This window comes from Sprattus sprattus, assembly GCF_963457725.1.
Source record: "Sprattus sprattus genome assembly, chromosome: 1".
Lineage (NCBI taxonomy): Eukaryota > Metazoa > Chordata > Actinopteri > Clupeiformes > Clupeidae > Sprattus > Sprattus sprattus.
The window spans coordinates 74449606-74471770 of record NC_137920.1 but is presented as its reverse complement, the minus strand read 5'-3'; the positions used below and the strand labels follow the sequence as shown (position 1 = coordinate 74471770).

At 42.8% G+C, this 22165-nt stretch overlaps 2 protein-coding genes across 2 annotated transcripts in view; both read left to right on the top strand.

Moving 5' to 3' along the window:
• The first annotated feature begins 3852 nt into the window (after window positions 1–3852).
• On the top strand, window positions 3853–8945 carry LOC308361902 (heat shock cognate 70 kDa protein-like). Its single transcript, XM_080834378.1, has 9 exons — window positions 3853–3938; window positions 4862–5071; window positions 5210–5415; window positions 5996–6148; window positions 6287–6842; window positions 7054–7256; window positions 7724–7922; window positions 8061–8293; window positions 8523–8945. The coding sequence occupies exons 2-9, from the start codon at window positions 4867–4869 to the stop codon at window positions 8727–8729; spliced, it is 1962 nt and encodes a 653-aa protein (XP_080690504.1). The 5' UTR covers window positions 3853–3938; window positions 4862–4866; the 3' UTR covers window positions 8730–8945.
• A 1397-nt stretch (window positions 8946–10342) lies between these two features.
• The window catches only part of jhy (junctional cadherin complex regulator), a gene marked incomplete at both ends in the record, with an annotated part of 15493 nt that continues 3670 nt past the window's right edge, over window positions 10343–22165 (top strand). Inside the window, 4 exons of the mRNA XM_080854720.1 lie at window positions 10343–10560; window positions 13066–13771; window positions 18905–19012; window positions 20139–20824. Coding sequence (XP_080710846.1) covers window positions 10343–10560; window positions 13066–13771; window positions 18905–19012; window positions 20139–20824 — 1718 coding nt within the window. The remainder of the gene's footprint in view (window positions 10561–13065; window positions 13772–18904; window positions 19013–20138; window positions 20825–22165) is intronic.

Below are 22165 nucleotides of genomic sequence, written 5' to 3'. Positions count from 1 at the left end.
ATCAGATACAGTACATTGTTTGTGTGAAATAAGTAGTCGATACTTCATTTGTTAGAGCGCCATCTTGTGCTTACATGTTGTACTGCAAAGAAAATGTCACTTAAAGGAAAACTGTAGAGAATGAGTAACTGAAACTGAAACTTGAACCACAGAAACTGTTGAAACAATCATTTTCAGTTCTTTACAGTTCAGTCATTTACAGTTATTGAGGTAAATAGACACAGGTTTATCTCTGGAGAGATCCCTTCCATGTTATCAGACACTTATAGCATTACATTACGAGCCTGTCAGTGGCGAAAACTAAATGTTTACTTTGACGCAGACGCTTGCCCCATTTGATTACATCATATAGAAGTTTTGTGGTTCCTGGTTACAGTATTCTAACTCAATATTGGACCAATTTTAAGCGTTAATTGTCCTTAGTAAAAGTGTGGCCCCAAAAAGTTTCCCCTTTAACCTGAGCTTGAAACATTGTAATGATTTAATTCAGTTACGCTTGTGTGCGTACTAATATTTATATTTGACGTATCTTATCTGTACAGGACAGACGGACTACTCAGAGATAACTAGCATGAAAACAAGTCAGTCCACCGATACAAACATCAATACGACTTCCACGCAAGAGAGCACCAATTCATTGCTGGTCAATACCAGCAACACATCAGACAACACCACTTCTACAACCGAAAATGGCATTGGAAATTACACTGAAGGTACGATTAAAACCTATACAGTATCTTTCTATCTATCTCTTATCTTATTTCTTATACAGTATATACACACATTCTCATTGACAAAACAATTACACACAAACACATTGAAAGATTTTAATCTTTTCATTGTCGACCCCCTTATCCCAGGAGTCAATGAGAAAGCCCCCTCAGAGAGACGAGAGGGTGGGAGCGCATCACTGTTCATCTCCTCGGTGACCGCTCTAATTATCTGCCTGATGATAGTAGTCACCTTCCTCCTCGTCAAGATGAGGAGAGCACACCAGAAGTACAAATCAGGTAGGCGTCAACACCAGTACACACTGATATGTTCATATTTCCTCCTAAATGTACACCTGGCGCATCAGAGACCAATTCAAACCAAATATTCTTATGATTTTTCCATGTAGAAAAAGAAGAATCAGATCAGTCTGTGGAGAGTGGCAAATCAAAATCGAGCGGGGAGGAGAGCAAGCCTAAAGTGTCCCTGGGTATGCTACATCATCAAACAAATAACACCAATTCCAATTCCAGTTTCCTTCTCTCACTGTCATTTATTTGTATTGTTGTGTAACTTGTTTGAAATTAAATGTACCATATCCTCCTATTCCACAGGTTTCCTGAAGAGCAATTTCCGAAAATATAAGGTCGATGTTCTGGGTAAACAACCTTCAGCTTCGACCTCAGCGTCCACTCTAGCATCGAGTTCAGCTTCAGCTTCAGCTGCACCGTCACATTCCGAATCACACACAGTAGAGGTGACTGTTGACAATCACCTCAGAAATGCCATCCTGATAACTCAAGACCACAGCGCCACACGAAGTCCAGTTAAAGAAACTGAACTGTAAAGTTACCTTTCATGTATGATACGCTTTAAATAATTATGGACCGTTGGTGCTGAATCTCAAGATGTACATTTTGTATGGATGTAAACATGTCAGTAATGCCATTATGTTAAAATATGAAAAAAAATAATTATGTAAATTATCGTATGCTGTGTATTGAATATATGTACCTCACAAAAGTAGCTCCACACACATAAGCTGAATGAAAGTGTGCACGCAGTGAGTGAAAGACCGTGAGACTTTGTTTAAATAAAGTTATTTTTTAAACAGATTGTCATTGGCACTCTGAGATTCCTTTGAATGAAAAGTGCTTTAAAAATCAAATGAATTATTATTATTATTATTATTTATTGTCACCATGGTGATCAAAAGGTGTCCTACAATGTGAATGATGTAATCCTATATCAGCCGGTGCGTTGCCTAGGGGGTATATGAACCGACTCAGGCAGCGCAGGAGGGAGGGGAAACGGGCACTCCTAGTTTGTGGTTACACAACTAACCAAGTGGGCCAGACATCAAGGCTCATTTGCTTCTGCAGCTTGTGTCACGCTTCCTTCACTCCCATTGGAAGTGACTCATCGCTTAGTGTTTGCACCATGTGTTCGCCTGTTTCGCAATGAACTACACATGCCTGAAGCTGGCAGAAAGTCATAATGTGGGAGATAGCAAGATGAAATAGATTTTCCATCTGAAAGCATCACCATTACATAGGCCTACAGATTAATAACCGAAATGTTGAAGACAGTGAGACTGAAATAGTATTGATTTATAATTGAGTTAAAGAAAAACCTAGCATTGAAGTAGGTAATATGTCACAATAACATTAGCTGCAAGATAAACTTTCAACAATCTAACTTGATTGTTATGTAATGCTTTCATGGCAGGGGACACTGAGTGGGCCAAAGCTGTTCAAAAGGAGCTGAAGAAGGATCTGAGGGTGGCCAAGGACAGCTACAAAGACAAAGTAGAGGGAAGGCTACAGGCCAACATCTCCAGGGAGGTGTGTGTGTGTGTGGGGGGGGGGGGGGGGGGATTATAAATATAACTGGCTACACACACAGTCAAGCACTGCCGTTGAAAGAACCCTGGAACATGCTAACGAGCTGAACCAGTTTATCAACAGGTTTGACCTCCCATCGCCCATCAGCTCAGCAGGGCGCATCACCTCCACCAGTGCCCCCATTCACATCTCGCCTCCCACCACCCCCAGCCCAATACCAAGGAGGCAGCAGCATGCCCCCCCCCCCCCCCCCCCAGACTACAGCCCCAACCTGTCTCCTACACCTGGATTTTTCCTAATTTATTTTAATTTGCATGTATATATTTGATTCCTATAACATTGCTGCTACTACACCCGAACTTCCCTAACGGGATTAATACAAGTTTATCTATCTCTTTAGGTCAAACGAACTAAAAACAACAGAAAGACTGCAAAGAAGGTTAATGAAGTCTCTGATATCTATATGGGGGCAGACAGTCTCAGATGAGAGGGTGGTGCGTGGATACCAGCCATGAAGCACACCAGTGAATTAGTGAATTTCTAAATGTGCTTTTTTTGGCCATGGCCATTTTTGTATGCTATATGTTGGCCATATTGTAAAAGGCTGATATAAAAATCATGTTTTAATTTATCTTGGATATAGATAAAATAGGAAATGATTTGCACAATATTTTGCTCAATTTGGCTAATATCAATTGCAGTGGTTTAAATTTCACTGAAATACCGTTGCTTCAATATTAGCCTAAGGGTGCAAAATTATGAACCAACATATGAATTTGACGTTGATCAAATGGAATTAACATTGACAGCGGGATGTTGATTTAACTTTGTTTGTTTGTATACTCAAGATTCATCATTTCTCACAAATAAAGGATATATGCTTGACCATCAGAATAAAACGGCTTCGATAATGAATGAGGCCGATGTTCAAGTTGTAAAAATACGAAGAACCTTCAATGTTGAAGAAGAAGTTTTTGTGGCTTTTTTCTACTAAGACAGCCTGTAGGCTACTCAGAGTATATTTTTAAAGCGTTAAAGTGAGGCGTGTAACAATGGTGAAAGCTTCAGGGGTTCAATGAGATTATACATTTTGCAACTGTAAAGCAAAAATAGTGACACCAGACAGTAATTTTCCACTTTTATGAAGGCTAGAATATTCTTGACGTTTTCGGATCTATCAACATAATTATGTAGGACGCTGTGTTCCGCTTTTGCTCCTTGGGGTTGGGCTACGGTCTTATACTCCTAACGTGATTGGTCGAATGGGTTCCTATAAATCGTTTCCTCACCGGCATATCTTTCTCTCTCTCTCCAGGCGGAGCAGTGAACTTTGGCAACAGCCGGCTCAAGACCAATTACACAACCCTACCCAAATTTAAGAAGGTATGTTTTATCCTGATGTTTCTCGTATCTGTTTAACTCCATTGAGATGCCTGTGTTGGGAGGAAAACATTTAAACATTAGCGATATGTATGAAAGAACTGGCAGATAGATCGCTAGTTAGCTAACATTAGCGAGGTACCGGTTTTACACCAATGCAAGTATAGCTAGCCTGCTTAAGTTGTCTTTTTATGTTGTGTAGATACATGACTCAAGTGTTATTTATTATGGCTTCTTACGATATCATCTACGTTGGTAAATTTAATGTCGAAAAAACGTATATGAGTCGCTGGTTAACGTACAAAACCAGAACTCTGGCTAAATTCGAACGGGTGTTCATTCTGATCAGGTGTCTGCTGTGATTACTTGGCGGGAATATTTATTTAACGGCACCAAGTGAGATTATCTACAGTCAATACTTCTGTCCGATCCAATTCTAGTCAGTTAGAATTTACGTGGTAGCAAGCCAGTTGGGTCAAGGGCCACGAGGAAATTATGGCTACTTGGCTAACAAGCTACCTAGCAAACGCTTTTCCTCTAACAATGAGTATTGTCGGTCATTTCGTCGACTAGATTTATTAAAGGTAATAGCGGGAGGGCATTCTCTGAAAATGGGGCCGTTTTTTATAAGTCAAGCCTTTAATCGTGGGCCACTCGTTATTTCTCTTTTTTTTTAAAAAAGAGGATAATATGTTCTGAGGTTAATGGCACGTGCCCGTGCAAAGGGAACGAGCGGAAGTGAAGGTTCCAGAATAGAAGGTTCTCGAAATGTGACGTCGGCAGGATATGCCGCAAACACAACTGGCACGGTCGCTGCATATATTTGACGCCACTTTCCGTTGGTATTGGTTGTATAACTGTTAATAACAGCCTGATGTATTAAATTATTAATCACTTGAATTTCTCTCTTTTTTTTTTTTTTTTAGTAACCATGTCTAAAGGACCAGCTATAGGCATCGACCTTGGGACCACATACTCCTGTGTGGGAGTGTTCCAGCATGGCAAAGTTGAAATCATTGCCAACGACCAGGGCAACAGAACCACCCCCAGTTATGTTGCCTTCACAGATTCAGAGCGTCTCATTGGAGATGCCGCGAAGAACCAGGTTGCCATGAACCCCACAAACACAGTCTTTGGTATGTATATGAGAGTGACTAACAACTTGTATCACACTGTATAGCAATATAAATATGGATTTAAATTGTATACAGATAGAATATATATATTTTTTAATTTCCTCTTCATTCTCTTATGGTATTTGATGTTTCTTGTAGATGCCAAAAGACTCATTGGACGCAAATTTGAAGATGGGGTTGTTCAGTCAGACATGAAACACTGGCCATTCACCGTCATTGATGATTCCACACGCCCCAAAGTCCAGGTTGACTACAAGGGTGAAACAAAGAGCTTCTACCCAGAAGAAATTTCCTCCATGGTTCTAGTAAAAATGAAGGAAATTGCTGAAGCCTACCTTGGAAAGGTAATGTAACTTGTTGTTCAGTTGATAAATATTAACTTTGTGCTTGGTTTGGTCTTGTGTTAGGCGTGGGTGATATGTGGCAAATTTAGATTTTCTGTGTTCTAATGGTCATTTTCAATATATATTTATATAGTGCTTTTCACATTTCTCAAAGACTCATACGATTTGAAAGCCTTTTTTGTCTCCATGAAGATGAAACACAAGTTAAACATGGTATTCTTTAACCATATGCCATTCCCCAGTCACTAAGGCCATAGGGGCACTCAAATGTACCCGATGAATACATTACTTTCACTTTGCAGCTTTACAGCAGTTGATGTGGCTCCATAGCCTAGGCTATTTTTGTAAATGCGTGTAAGCCCACTGATTACGTGTCTGATCGCTCGACCTCAAGTCTATTTCAGTGGTTATTAATCTAGGGATTAGCAGCTGCATTAACGTGACTCAACATTGAATACTAGCACCTGTTTGCCAACTATTGTGAATGTGACCGCAGAGAAAGCCTAAAGCTCTAATTTTGTGATTTGGTAATTTTTCAGAATTCAGTTGTCTAATGTATTTTTATCCCCCCCTATTACAGACTGTTAACAACGCCGTTGTCACCGTACCTGCTTACTTCAATGACTCCCAGCGCCAAGCCACCAAGGATGCCGGCACAATCTCTGGTTTGAATGTTCTGCGTATCATCAATGAGCCAACGGCCGCAGCCATTGCCTATGGGCTGGACAAGAAGGTAACTACATGTAACTGTGACTAATGAGCTTATAAGTTGTGCTGGGTTATTTCTTTAACCATCCATCATTTAATATGGATTTTTAGATTGGAGTTTGTTTTTGTATTTGTACAATTTCTAAGTGTGTTTCTTTTCTAGGTTGGCGCTGAAAGGAATGTCCTCATCTTCGATCTTGGTGGTGGCACTTTTGACGTGTCCATCCTGACCATTGAGGACGGAATCTTTGAAGTGAAGTCTACTGCTGGAGACACTCACTTGGGCGGCGAAGACTTTGACAACCGCATGGTCAACCACTTCATTGCTGAATTCAAGCGCAAGTTCAAGAAAGACATCAGCGATAACAAAAGAGCCGTCCGCCGTCTCCGCACCGCCTGTGAGAGAGCCAAGCGCACCCTGTCATCAAGCACTCAGGCCAGTATTGAAATCGACTCCCTATATGAGGGAGTCGACTTCTACACCTCCATCACCAGGGCTCGTTTCGAGGAGCTCAACGCTGACCTCTTCCGTGGCACTTTGGACCCAGTTGAGAAGTCCCTCCGCGACGCCAAAATGGACAAGGCCGCGATCCACGACATCGTCCTCGTCGGTGGTTCCACCCGTATCCCCAAGATCCAGAAACTTTTGCAAGATTTCTTCAACGGCAAGGAGCTCAACAAGAGCATCAACCCCGACGAGGCTGTTGCTTACGGTGCTGGTAAGTGTGAAAGGGTACTCCTTAGTGGCATATTTGACACCGCAATGATGACAGTTTTTCCATGCCATTCGTAGTTTCCACCAGAGGTTGAAAAACCAAAGACGGCCCCAAGCACCTTCCTTGGATGTCTGAGCGAGAACTTCAACTTGGCTTTATTTTTGTACCTTCAGTGGAGGGCAAGAAGAATAAAACCATATTCTTTCCTTTTCAGCTGTCCAGGCTGCCATCCTCTCTGGTGACAAATCAGAGAATGTCCAGGACCTGCTTCTTCTGGATGTCACTCCTCTGTCTCTGGGTATCGAGACCGCTGGTGGCGTCATGACCGTTCTCATCAAGCGTAACACCACCATTCCAACCAAGCAGACCCAGACCTTCACCACCTACTCCGATAACCAGCCTGGTGTGCTCATTCAGGTCAGTTCAATTATTTCAGCCAATATCAGTTTTTTCCGCTTAGATGACCGTTTTTATGGTGCCTGGACACAGCGAGCTGTGTTCTGCCATACGGTCTGAATCGCACAAATCTGTTTGGGAAAACCCACCTTGCTGATGAGTGCTGAATTTGCCATGTCTAATTAGATTTGTTAACATTTGATAAAATTGATGAAACCAAATTTAGAAAAAATAAAACTAAGACGCGTGCAATTTACACTGGTAAGTACTCCTTAGTGGCATATTTGACACCGCAATGATGACAGTTTTTCCATGCCATTCGTAGTTTCCACCAGAGGTTGAAAAACCAAAGATGGCCCCAAGCACCTTCCTTGGATGTCTGAGCGATGTCTACATTTAAGGATGTGTAACTAGCAGATGCCAGACAGTATGCCATGTCTTAATATGTCTCCATGAAGTAGCTTACTCATCTTGTGATGTCCTAACAGGTGTACGAGGGTGAGCGTGCCATGACCAAGGACAATAACCTGCTGGGCAAGTTCGAGCTGACCGGCATCCCTCCAGCTCCTCGTGGTGTTCCTCAGATCGAGGTGACCTTTGACATTGACGCCAACGGTATCCTCAATGTCTCTGCTGTTGACAAGAGCACTGGCAAGGAGAACAAGATTACCATCACTAACGACAAAGGTAATTTTCAATTCTTCATACCACTCTAGTGCACTGAGTGCGTGTGCCAAGCTTTATTACATTTTTAAAGTGCTTGTTTTCATCATGAGTGCCTTTTTATTTTACTCTGCTTAATTAACCTGTCAACCCCTTAATTAGGTCGTCTCAGCAAGGAGGACATTGAGCGCATGGTGCAAGAGGCTGAGAAATACAAGGCCGAGGACGATAGCCAGCGTGACAAGGTGTCATCTAAGAACTCCCTGGAGTCCTACGCCTTCAACATGAAGTCCACAGTGGAGGATGAGAAGCTGCAGGGCAAGATCAGTGATGAGGACAAGACCAAGATTATGGACAAGTGCAACGAGGTCATCGGCTGGCTCGATAAGAACCAGGTATGTTTGTGCATTATATGCAATGGATTTGTGGCACATTTGTTTAATCACAAACGATGTATTCAGTGGTGCTTTCTGCGACTACACCCACACAATACCATATCAAACATTTTGCTTACCACTTTGTGCTTTGGTTGTGGTTTGCTGTTGCAACACTGCAATTTCCCCTTTTAGGGGTCCAAGTACCTTCTTTAATTGAGCATTTCCGACTTGCCATTTTTCTCGCCAGACTGCTGAGAAGGAGGAGTACGAACATCACCAGAAAGAGCTGGAGAAGGTGTGCAACCCCATCATCACCAAACTGTACCAGGGTGCCGGTGGGATGCCAGGAGGGATGCCCGGTGGCATGCCCGGCGGCTTCCCTGGAGCAGGTGCTGGTGGTGCTGCACCAGGTGGCGGTGGATCATCTGGGCCAACCATTGAGGAGGTCGACTAAACAATCCTGTTACCTCTAGAACAGTTAATGTTTACAGAGAAACCTCTGGAGGAGGATAGTGTTTTGCCCAACCTCATGGCTGTAAGGGATCACTTGAATATTTCACAACTGGTTTTGTAGTTGTTGCACAAAGATGTATGTCAGGAGCCTTTGACTATATGCCTTTTTATACCTCTGAACCATTTTGAATAAAGCCTGCTGGCCTTCAGCCTCTTACACTTGTTGGTTTGTCCATTTTATTCTGTGTACCTTTTATAACCGTAATTGTTTTGCTAGTAGTGTTCTTCAAATGGGTTTATTTGCCCATGCTATTAATTCATTAGTATTAATAGCGGTGCTGTCACTCAAATAGTCTTAACTGTGGTTGTACCACACATATACCCAGGAATTCCTTTATATGTGAAGATCCATGATGCCTTGTCTATGGCAACTTCAAATGCTGGGATGTCACTTCATATATTCATGGCTTGTATGCCAGTGCAATTACTCATAAGCAACTATAGGCTGCACAGACTGTCCTTTCTACATACTATGCTATCGTGTGCCCTATTTACATAGGCAATGTGGCGTCCATGGCCATAGTTATAACATTCTCTGATGCATTTAAGACATTTATATTTTGTCAATGCCATGTCCTGTTAAGTCATATTAAGCATGCACTTAATACAAAAAAACCGCTAATGGTTATTTAGCAGTAGTAAGGAGTTTTGGTCTGACTAGGGTGAGCTAGCTTTTTTAAAAGGCATACAAAACAACTGCGTCACCTAAAGCTTATTTAGCACTGATGAGAGCTTGCAAACATATTCACTGGTGTCTTGGCAATACAGTGGGCATTGTGCTATGAAAGCTTCTCTTACATTTTTGCCGGGTGTTCCAACTCTGAACACAACTACATATCCTAGGATGGTAAGGGAACAGCACATATTATGGTCACATACCATCTACATTTATTTGGCGATGATCCCAAAACTGGTTGCTTATGCAACCATCGCTCAAGAAGTGGCTGATTGTTGCATAGTTTTAAGACTAGTCACTGAACGAACATTTGTGTTACCTGTTGGCAACAAGCCAGTGTAAAGAAAATTAGTGGTCTCAACGCAAAGATTGCCATAACCTTCCCTAATAGACCATCATAATTTAGAGGAGCTCATTTTTTGATTTTTTTTTCACACATAGTTTTTGCAAATACAGAAAACGTAGGAGGCCTTGGATTTCATCAAATAAGAATAGCATGTAACCTAGCGCAGGTTCATTTGTGGCACCAAGCGTCACGTCTCCCCTCAGCGTCCATGTATCCATGGAAACATTTGTGTAGAGTTAAGAACAGACCCAGCCTAGTTTGGTGAGTAGCATACAGCAGGTTCGCGCGTAGAAGTTTCGCTTAGGTTTTTATGCTTTCGTTGTTATGATACGGTTGTAAAATGGAAGTATTAAAACCAGGTGCCTGCATTATTAACCAGTAATTCTGAACAACGCTTTTGTTTTTATTGACAAAGTTAACGCATGCTAGCTAGCTGTTTGACAATGCTATCTTCGGCCGTAGGTCATGATTCGAATCAAACTACGACGTGTGACTACATTTGTCCAAACGTGATTTAAAATAGGTAAATGTAATGTTAGAATATGCAAAGATGTCCTTCAGTCTGTTGGACTCTCTAGATTCGGACACAGACACCTTGGTCCTGGAAAAGGCCTATCAGCTGGAGCTTCAGAGGCGTATTGGCAGTAACGTTAACATTCAAATCGAGGAAAATGGTTCAGATAGTCTTGAGAAGACACCTGTTACTATCGTGGACCACCGAACTACCAGGACTGATGAGGAAGTGACAAGGTAAATGTAGATGCACACCTACTTTTTGTAGGTCAGTTTAATCTCAGCACAGTCTCATAGTCTATTGACATCCAGCCATCTGCCCAGTTCCTGCTATTAATCATGCTATTGTCAAATCCCACCCTCTGATGGCCTTCACCTACCCTTTTCCGACGTCATTAGTAGGCCTTCCACTTGAATACTTAAACAAAAATAGAAGGGTGAATTTCAAGCTCTTTATTTTGTGTGTTAAGTTTATATTTTTTGTAACTTAACTCTGTTACAAAAAAAAAGGTTTAGCCTAGGCTAAACTCTTAATTTGTGTAATTAACAAACAAATCAACAAACGTATCAATTGCAACAACGAAAACAAACAAACAAACAAACATGTAAAACCATTCAACAGAAAAAGGAAGAAAGGGCATGCTCTGTCCATTCCATCCTCCTTTCATTATTTAATGGCAACCAAAACAAATGTGTGAGTGTGTCCCTAGTTACAGGAGATGATTAGAATTGTACCTGCAAACATCCTCCCCTTGGGAGTCTGTCTGTTCTTGACTTGCACATGGGGTAATGACAAAGCCTGTCAAATAAAGACAACACTAAATTGCAGGCCACATTTACAACAGCAGTCCTCAATAAACGTAGGCCTCTGCGCGTCCAACAATACCCTTTGAAAAGGTTGGTGATGCATATGTAATTAGACAAACAGCAACATGTAATAGGCCTTGACTGAGATTATGTTTAGGGCACATTACATTTATGAGCACTTACATATTTAAATCCTTCAAATCTTTTTTAGTTTGTTTTATTGAATATAACCTAATGGTAGATAAAGAAATAATAAGCTCCGCTTTTATTCAATTCCCTTAAAAATGGATAATGAAAGGCTTTTGAATGAGAAGTGCTCATCTCTAATTGGCCTTAAAGACCCTAATTTTATCACTTTCCATGTAACTGCCCTCATTTGAGCGAAATTAGATTTCTGTTTTGTCTGAGGTCATCACAATGAGGGCCCATTGTGTACACTGTTAAAAAGCAGTTGCTTTGTTGTCGTGAAATGGACGACCCTTTATCCTCCTCAAACACAGATGTAGGAATCTGGAGTGTGAATGCCCACATCTGTTCCGACGCTATCCTGTTACCACCACAACTGTTGCTCATTGGCCCTACTCATTTAGTTTTTTTGTCAGTTTAAAGAGAGACAGTCTCTTGTTTTTGTGGACATTGATGAACATGCAGTGAAGTGGTGCTTCACCCATATATTGTTGCGGCGCAACGACTGTGGCAAGTCCCCACAAAAGATTCTTGTGTGAATGCAGAGACTAAATAGATCACGGCCCTGCGCTCATCATATTCTCTCAGTTTACAATGAATGACATCCAGAGCTTTATCGGTCAGTGATGCATTGAGAAAAACATATATCGTACGTCGTAAAAATTCTTATTTAACTCAGACATATCGTTTCACATAGAAAGAGCGATGATGAGTTAGGATGCTGTCTCTCAGCTTAACTTTCAGCAGTTGTGTGTGAACCGTATGCTCTCGAGCGTGTCTCTGTTCATAACCTGACCTAATTATCCCTGCCCTTTTGCTCTCAATGGTGTGAAGCGCTGTAGCCTACAGATAGCACTGCATAAGGCACAATGACATTAGTAATGCATCTCATGGCATTGAGAATCCCATAATGACATCCTTCAGCTTATTCTAACAAGGTCTTTTCATTTGTGTGACAAAGACCATGTAGTGATTTAAAGCTGTTTAATTTGTATCCTGCTTTTTTTTTTAATTGGGGGAAAACTCGTTTCTATTCGGCTGTATTCAGGAGCTCTCAAGGGGTGACAAAATTGCTTAGATAATCTGTGCTATGCACATAATGCCTAGCAATCGAGGAGCTGTGTCAACCTTGATCATCATGGGATATGGACTAGAGACTTCTAGCAATCAAAATGGTAATAGGATGTGGTGGTGAACCAAAATGGTACTTTTTTTACTTATTGTTTATTGATCCAAGCCAGTCATCACAGGACAATCAAAAGAGAAGAGTTACTGTTACATTAACATCCAAAAATGGTACTTTTTAAAAACTATTCTCAGATAATTTGTTGAACATTCCTACTTGATTGGAAGGCATTTTACGTCTGGATACGTCTGGCCTTTGTACATTTTAGTTTGCATGGGAATCATTTGTTTACTGCAGCCTGCTTGCGTGCAGTCTCATTGTGTCATTGCATCACAGTGTATTTAAGTCTAACAAGAAATATTTGGCAGAAGATTTCTTTTTAGACTTTTCAATAGTGAAAGGACAAACAAATGTGGAAGCTTTTAAAGCGAAACATATCTCTTTTTTTTTTATCAGCAATCACACCACAAATATGACGAAATGCACAGCAGCAGAAATTAAATCACCCCAAATGTACTCTTAAATCATACTGTTGTGTCATGGCAGGCTGGAGAAACAACACTAACTTCTTGTTTTGTTATTTCTTTCTTTAATTCAATTAAAATGAACTTGATCCTTCTCAGTGATGACAGTGACGAGTATGCGGACCTACGGTATGACCCTGACTGGAGGAGGAACTTCAAGGAGGTGCGTCTGTTCCATGACCTGCAGACACAGCTCTCGCTGGAGCATGGCGTCCATGACGGGTATGACGGGCCAGAGGAAGACCTTGGGCAAGTCCGGAGCCTGACGAAGAGGAGGGGTCATGAGAAGGTCAACGCTATCGGACACAGGGTGGTGCGATCTGGTGGACCCACCGAGGACTACGTCACAGTAGAGAAAATCAGTGGAGTTCAGCTGGATCTCCCAGCATCCTCTTTCCATCTGCATCCCCCAGAAGATCAGGTAGTAGCGTGTGACACCTCAACAACATCCAGTCAGACACAGTCCCCGCCTGCATCAGCGGAGATGGCAGCAGGTCGTCTGAATCACGCCCTGAAGGAGACCAGTCTAGCCAGGCCACAGAGGCGACATCACAGAGCGATTCCCGAGGGACACGACCAAACACGTGAACCCCCAGAGCAAGGTGAAGAAGCCCCTGGCAGAGTGAACGACAGTCACCGTGCCTTCCCCCTCCATCAAAAGAGCTCTTCACACAGGCGGTCAAACGCAAGGCCCGCCAAACCCAGGGGTGACGTGGTCGATCAGAACAAGAAGACACTGGGCGTGAACCCATCAAAGCAGGGCTCATACCTGAGGATGTATGGGAAGAAGAGAGACCCACCTGAGGTATGTGTTGTACTGTCTCCTACTTCAGCACTGATCACGGTCGACTAGGTGTACAGATAAGATAAGATCATATCACAAGATAAGAGAAGTAGCGCATGAGATAAGATTAGATTAGAAAATATAAGATAACATCATTTTATCGACTGCATGTTGCTGAAGAGCACACAGTGGCTCCGGAACAGATAAAGCTTATGATTATTAGTACAGGTGTGTTTACAGGTTGTACTGTCATTACAGCTTTAGACATTATTGAATAAACACATGAAATATGGCAAGTGTTTCACAGTGTGTTGCCTGTACTGACATTTAATTAGAGGAAGTCTCCCCCTCCCCCAGCTAACAATGATTTCCTCTGAATGGACATAAAGGCTCATAGATGTTATCGAACAATGAGGTGACTTTTGCTTAATTTTAACAGGATCATTTAATTAAATTGAATAACTAAATGAGCTGTATAAATATACTGAATCAGGTGGACCTTCAGTTACATTGACGCTCATTGGGACTGCATTTTCTAAAACATCCACCAGGGGTCGCACTAACATTGCAGGAATCTATTGTCCCTCAAGTCCAACCTGTTGGCTGTCACCCTTTAAAATTGACCGCTCTAATGACATGGCCATAAGAGGATGAGGGTAAGGAATCTGGACCTACTTGCCATAATGAGTTCAAAATCCCTTATATTTGTGTATCTATTGTGCATGTTATACCAGATGTGTGATAACATAGCTGTTTTTATGTGACCTTGAATGTGATTTTTATGTGATTGATGACAAAATTAGCAATGCTGCTATGTCTATGATTTAAACTTTTTTTTTAGGTTTGCGGCTCATTAGTTTGGGTTTGGGCTTTTACTAGTCAGTACCTGAATACATGGAGTTGTATATTGGCTTCCTGTTTGAATTTTTCCTACCAGCATATATTACCATGCCCTGTTTTTGAGCTTGTCCTTACAATAGACTAGGCCAATAAAACAGCACCATTTCCCCCCGCTTTTTTTTTTTCATTAAATGGATATTTAATTTGTCGAATCTAGTCTTCAATTGCAGTGTACTCAAATAAGTAAAAAAAAAAAAAAAAAAAGACAAAAAAGAACCATGGAGAGCATCATGTCTGCCTATGTAGAGCCTATTATGGTTTGATCTGTGCAACCGTGCCCATTAAGGACATCAGAGAGAGGCTCTGTTAGCAATAGCCTCTTAGATATCAGTGCACCTGACCCAGAGGCTATAATTGGCTTTGGCGAACTGTGTGCACACTCCTTCATGTGTCCGTCTGCTGCATTTCTAACCTTTCCTTGTCCATCTGAGCCCTAGTTCCCCCTTAATGTCTCACATCAGGTGCATTTGCATACTGAAGAGCCGTTACCATTGTGAGATTGTAAACAGAGCTAGCTCTCGCTCCCCCTTCTTCTCCGCGAAAGCTGTGTGTTGTGTCTGTGTGTGTTATGGGTCCTATGATTGAGCCGGGTAGTTTTCTATTAGGAGTTCCTTGCGGTGTCTTTCCAGATGGGGTTTGGAAGGGGTGGGGGAGTGGGGGCGCTATTTGGATAGGGGCTGAAGTGATCTTTGAGTGAATGCTGTTTAAAAGTGTAGGCCTAGTATTTTGTGTTTAGCCTTTACGCCCCTAAATTATACAGCCTGCACCTCATATCGGTGTTAAAAAAGATCTGAGCAGTATCAGATGACCGAGAGGTCAAGATGCTTGTCTGACTCATGAAATACATCTTAATCTGACTGGTTTGATTGTAGACTATGTTTTTTTTTTCCACATTAGACTTTATATTAGGAGTCGTATAAAGGGCCTGTAAGTACTTTGGCTTGTCTTTGTATACATATGACATTTTAGCATTCATTCTGAAACAGTCAGTTTATCAACAATCCCAAATGTATGAAGGGCTAGTTTTAATAATGATTTGAAGTCCGCTAAGATGGCAAACAATGATGTGAAATAAAAGGTATCGGTGCTTCACCTGAGAACGTTTGTGGGCCTGTGGGGGTTAGTCCTGCCATTTTATCTCAGCAGCCTGTATTACTTCAAGTCTGCATTGTAAAATGGAGTTTATAGTGGTTTACAGCCCGTTGTGTAAATAATAATATGATGTTGTGAACCTTAGCAGGGAGGTGGTGGGTTGTGTGGTATGTAAATAATGTCTAGGTTAGCCGGCACATGCAAATTATCATGGAAGTTAATGTGAGATCATGTTCAGAAACCTGGCTGACTCGCAGCAAAACTTGACTGGTCGCTGCATAGTAGGCCTGCATCATACAGATTATTAAAAGACACAGTTATAGCAACACAGCTTCAACAACAAGGCTAAAGAGATTGTACTGAAATACTTTGACAGGAAATGTATTGAAGTTTTCTAAAACTGAAATTATAAGACCAAGGTCCACAAGATACATGGAAATGATAGATGTTATGAAAATTGTCAAACTGTCATATCATGTCAAAGAATAACCCTGTTTTTTTATCAGCTATATGCATACCGTCATCTTTTGACTTCGTCAGCCCTCTAGGTTATGAAGCTTTATGACATTATTTGAGCCAGTCCTAAGTTCGCGTGATCTTCCCTTGCCTCAGTTGCCCTATATGAATTATTCCAAATCTAATGCTATACCATGTGTGTTTTTTTGTCTAAAACAAATCAGCTGAGTTTTCATTCTCCTCTGTAAATAGGCAGGCTATCAGTATTTCCCCAAATGTGCTGTTTGTCCTCCGACCGAACCCTAAGTATCGATAATTAGCGACGTTATTAAACGTACACAATCTCATAATGCGGCAACTTTTTTTTTCCTTTTGCCCCGGCGAATGGCAGCTGGATGATGAGATCCAGCAGAGGTCCCTTTGATAAAGACAGAAGTAGCGGAGCAATCTTCCACCACTGCACTCAGCCGGAGTCTCTCGTCCTCCCTCAGGCCCTCACTTCAAAGCCAGGAACATAATGTACAATCTCTTAATAGCTCTAGACCATGGCTCCGGCCCCTCTCTGCCACTGTATACCCTACCTCAGTGTAAACACCTAATCAAGATTGCCTGGGCGGCCACAATAGCAACCAAATGCAATTCAAGAATCCGTGCTCCTTTGAAGTCTTCATCGCGAAAGCTGTGTATCCTAGTCTCGGAAAATGGCAAGGTCCGATTGTCTGACTTTGTTTGTTTGGCTCGTCCCTGTAGAGAGGCAATTACATGGGACCAATTTAACAGAATAGGTATTACGGAGCTTACGATGCTCCCAAATGCTATTTTGGTTGATCATTCTGCCAATGTGATTGAGATTATTAAAACAGTTCACAAAAGGCAATGGCAGAGGTACAGGCCCCGAGGTTGTGCCCCGCATCGCCACAAAGGACATAAAGAGCAAGATATGTGTTGTCCACGGCTGAATCATTGGCACCTGTTCTCCGCCACAATGGCTGCTCGAATCAGACCAAGGGGTGCGATCCTCGCGCCCCGAGACATGGGTAGCGAGTAACACCTGCATCAAGTTCTCAGGGAGAAATCCTCCCTTCCCGTAGCGCAGTGAGTCAGAAGAAAAACAATGGAAAAGGAAGTGAATGGCATTTTCTCATCGTAGAACCCTCCTTACATTGTTATTTTGCCAGTAAAGGATTGGTCTGCAATTCAATTTTTTGCCAAAATACGGCTCTCTAGCTGTCCATTCTGTGTGCGCACTCTAGGCATAGCCAATATAGCCAAACACTACTCCAGACAATCAATACTTGCTTCAGGTGAAGGTGTAATTTGATTCGAAATAAATAATCGAAATAATCTCTGTATGATGTAGGCCTACTATGCAATTGGAAATATCAATGACCTTTTGACAGAATCGAGGACTGTACCATACAAGTGTGTGGTAATTTGATCTCATGTGTTTACATAATCACCCTACCTTGCATTAACGCTGACACTCACCTTAATCCTCATATGATGGCATTATAGAGTGATAGTATGCAGCTCCTCGAGCAATACTCCAAATCAAGTCATAACTACGTACACTGGAACGAGGGTTATATTTTATGTCGTGTTTGTTGTGTTGTACAGTCATTTCTATGCTCCGCTTCAAAACTCTGTGGCGTGCATGAAAAAAAAAAAAAGGCCACCTGCTGTTTTAAAAAGCAACATTTTTGTTAAACAAAGCAGAGCTTTGTTTCTTTGGTCCAGTTCAACAATGGAGAGGACAGGACCCTGGGATGTAGGGCACATTTCATTATCAATGGCCACTCACTTGTACACTACACCAGAGCCCCCTTTTTCTAGGCTCTAAAACCCCCTTTTTTTGCGTGCATCGTAACAATCATCAGCCAGTGACAGATCTGGCGCCAACAGTGGGAGTCAGGCCCGCGTGATCACCTCCGCAGTTACCTGGCCTTTGGGTAAATAGATAGACCAGCATGGCGGCGTGCTTATTGATGGATATATTACAACACGGGCCACTCACGGCAGCTTGGTTTGCCGTGACCTTAGCCTATTCACACTTTTTAGAATTAGTTGCATTCATTGAGGGGCTCTTCAAGCCGTCGATACCATTGATCACGCTCAAATTGTCCCCAGTTGTGAAAGGGGGCCTGAAGTTAACTAAATGATTTTCATTACAGCATTAGCAGTAGGTACTCTCCTTGAACTAGTGCATTAAGAAGAATTGAAAGAGTGCATTCGATACCATGTGAGCTTATATAGACACTTACTTTGACATGGGTATGAATTGATTCATGTGTGTAGGATCGATTAGGCCTTAAATCTGTAGCCAGAGATCCCGCCACCATGCATTACACTGTGATATGACGTGAAAAAAAAAATACATGTACATGTCTTTGTGTAACTTGCCCAATCTCTTGTGACATATATCCTCGGCTAATCAATGTTTAGAATGCTATGCATATTTGCAGGCCACACCATACACTGCATTTGGTCAAGTGTTTTTTTTTAAGTGCTTTTGTGAGTGTGTTTGATATGCTTCTGCTTTTTCTAGGAGAGTCTGCCCTTGCATGTATGTAATGTATTAGTAGTACCTTTTGCGTTTCCACACAGTGCCTGAAGGTGTCTGATGGTGTCTGATTGCCTGAAGGTAACTGTGTGTCTAAAGGTGACTAAGTGTGTGTGTGTGTGTGTGTGTGCTTTTTTTGTCTGAAGGTCCAGGAATCGCCGGAAGATTCCAGCACAGACAGCCAGGAGAGCCAAGAGGAGGATGAGAGTTTGAACACGGAGCACCTGTGGCATCAGAAAACCCAGAGGCTGAGGGTAAGGCCCCCCCACCCCCCCCTCCACCTATGTGTTCCTTATTGATCGTCTTCATTCCCCCCCCCACCCCCCACGCTTCACCGAGTTAGGGGCTCTGCTCGACCCAAATGTGTAAACTGTCACCAAAGGGCTTTCTCTCCGCATGAAAGAAACATCTGCACAGCGGCGTAACCCACGGGATTTCATTTTCCTCCCGCAACGACAGACACAATTTCTCATCGAGATTTCTCCCAGCCACAATAGGCATCGTCCAGAGGAGTCTGGGGCTCCAGATTTAAAAAAAAAAAAAGAGGCACACACACACACACACACACACACACACACACACACTCTCACACACACACACATACACACACACGCACACACACAGAAGCATCATTATTTTGAGCACTTGAGTGGCCACCCTAATGCTGGGAGGGAGAGCAGTGTAAATATTTTCCCATTAGAATGGTGAAAGCTGGTGTTTGGGTAGATCAGGTGCATTAGATGCAGAGGCACAGCTGCAGTCCTTACTGCATAATATATCTCCCGTTTTTTCTTTGTGGTGTGTGTGTGTCTGTGTATATTTGTGTGCGTATGACCGTATGTGTTCGGTGTGTGTAAGAGAGAATGAGTGTGTGTGTGTGTGTGTGTGTGCCTGTGAGAGAGAAACAGAGTGAGTGTGTGTGTGTGTGTGTGTGTGTGTGCCTGTGAGAGAGAAACAGAGTGAGTGTGTGTGCGTGTGTGTGTGTGTGTGTGTGTGTGTGTGTACTGTCCTCTTTGTATACTGTGATTTGAGCACAAAAACATATAAATGTCAACTGGGTCTGCGTGTAGCTTCTACGGAAGTGATGTAGCAAATGTTTTACAAGGAAATAGCTAATCTATTATAAATGTTTGAAATATTTATGCTATTGTTAAAATATGAAACAAATTAAAGGACACTTCAAAATTCATAGTCATGATGATTAGATTTGATTATATTAGTCATTTGACATTGACAGTCATTATTTGGCTTTTGTAGGGAATTATTTTTCACATTTTTAAAAAGATTACCACAATAAAATATAACCTCTCAAGCATTCTGATTTGCAATATCCCAGCATGCTTCAGGACATGCGTAACCTCGTTCTAATTGAAATCGCAGGTCACTCAGTGCCAGGGAGAAAGGAAACTTCAACCTAAGGGGGGAAATGGCCGACCTCTCAGGCAGAACCGACCCAAAAGGACTCATGCAGCCCAGACCCAGACCAGGAGCAGGTTCACCCCGCCGACCGACGGGCCGTTGTTGGCTGGAGGGGATTCCCAACAACCCCGGGCCGATATCCTGGTCATCGACGACGACGCCCGCTCTTCCAGTTACACCTCGGGCACCTCTCCGGCGCCACCGCCGCCACGGCCGCCGCACAGACGCTCCCCTCCTCCTCCTGCTCCTCTCTCTTCCTCGAGCAGGACCCCCACGGTCCACCTGAACATAAACCTCAACACGTCCAACACGGCGAGGGGGCTCTCCCCCCACGTCAGCAGAGAGCAGCAGGACAGCCTCCTAGCACTGGCCCCTCCCCAGGCCCCGCAGTGGATGCTGAGGCCTCCTCCGTTCTTCCCCCCCGCGCCTTTCACGGGCTCCGACTCCGGTCCCGGCCTCCTCCCGTCTCCTCACGCAGCTGCCACTGCTGATGCTGGTCAGTTGCAGTGGGCATTGGTGATGGCCTCCCCCAGGGGTGTGATTCCTGACTCTGGGCACAAGGGCCCGGACACGCTAGCGCCCCCAGGTGGCAGAAAGAGGAACAGCACAGGGGCTCATTTCTGGGGTCAGAGCCAAAATGGTGAAAGGTCAGTGAGATCACTGGTTATGTTGATGTTGTTGTTCTCATGGTGGTGTGTGTGTGTGTGTGTGTGTGTGTGTGTGTGTGTGTGTGTGTGTGTGTTTGTGTTTGTGTGTGTGTGTGTGTGTGTGTGTGTGTTTGTGTGTATGTGTGTGTGTGTGTCTGTGTCTGTGTCTGTGTGTGTGTGTGTGTGTGTGTGGTTGTTCAACTGTTCTTTGTTTACAAATGAAAGAGCGATGTATTGTGGCATAATATTCTAAGATATTACTTGATGTGTTTGCGACAAAAGTCCTATATTGTAAAAACCCAATAAATCCTCATCCTTGTCGGAAGGAATGGCAAACAATGGCACTGTGTGAGGATAGGACAGGATAGGCCAGACAACCCAAAGCCTCAGATACCAACAACATCCTCACCATCTCCCGGCCCAAGGGATTACACTTAGATCTAAAATGATCCAAACAAGGCAGAATCAAGACCCGTTATCTTGAGAATGAATCTGACTACTACTAGTTTCACATGTGAAGGGGACAGGTCCAGTCCCATGACGAGGCCCTGGTTCAAAGGCCTAGCGGACAGACGGAGGAGGGCTGAGCTGAACAGCTTGGCCAGGCCTTCGGCTAGCAGGTGGAAGAGAGCGGTGGGAGCAGATGGGAGCCTCACAGCCTAGCTGATCACTTTGGTCACAGAGTTTAAGTTAACGGAGTGTAAAAAGAGATCACTCGGAATTCGTTTTTTCTCGTGAGCAACAGGAACTGATGCTGAACGTAGCTTAAGGGTGAGTTGTAGGCTTTTTAGACTTTCAGGCTCCCTCTTTTTAGTATTTATTTTTTTAATTGGCTAATTGGTTTTTATTAATACCATCAATCATGGCGTCCTGGCATGACGTCCAGGAAATGACTGCATGGCTCAGGAGGGTCTTGGGTTGCTGTGGTCAGGAGATTAGATGACCCCTTTAAGGATTAGATTGATTTCTTTTTTTGTCAGCACTAATCAAGCTGGAATGTTAGCGTTGAGAGAGGACCATCAAACAATAGACGAGAACATCCCATTTTTTCTTTACTTCTGCCACTGATGCACTAAGTATCAAAGGCTACTACGCGAAACTGGTATAAACCATTAAAAGGGCGCATGAAAAGAAGGTTCTGGCTTTGCCTGCCAAGAGCATACAAGCTGGTGAGACACGTTCCTCTGCACCACTGTAAGCCGCACTGAATAAAGTGAGTTAAAGCAGCACAACGATCAATAGCTATTTGCTAACGGTATGCTAGCAGCTAAAACTAACGAAATCTCTTGAAATGTGCTGACTTTGACATTATGACAAACTAGTTACTCAACGACTGTCCTT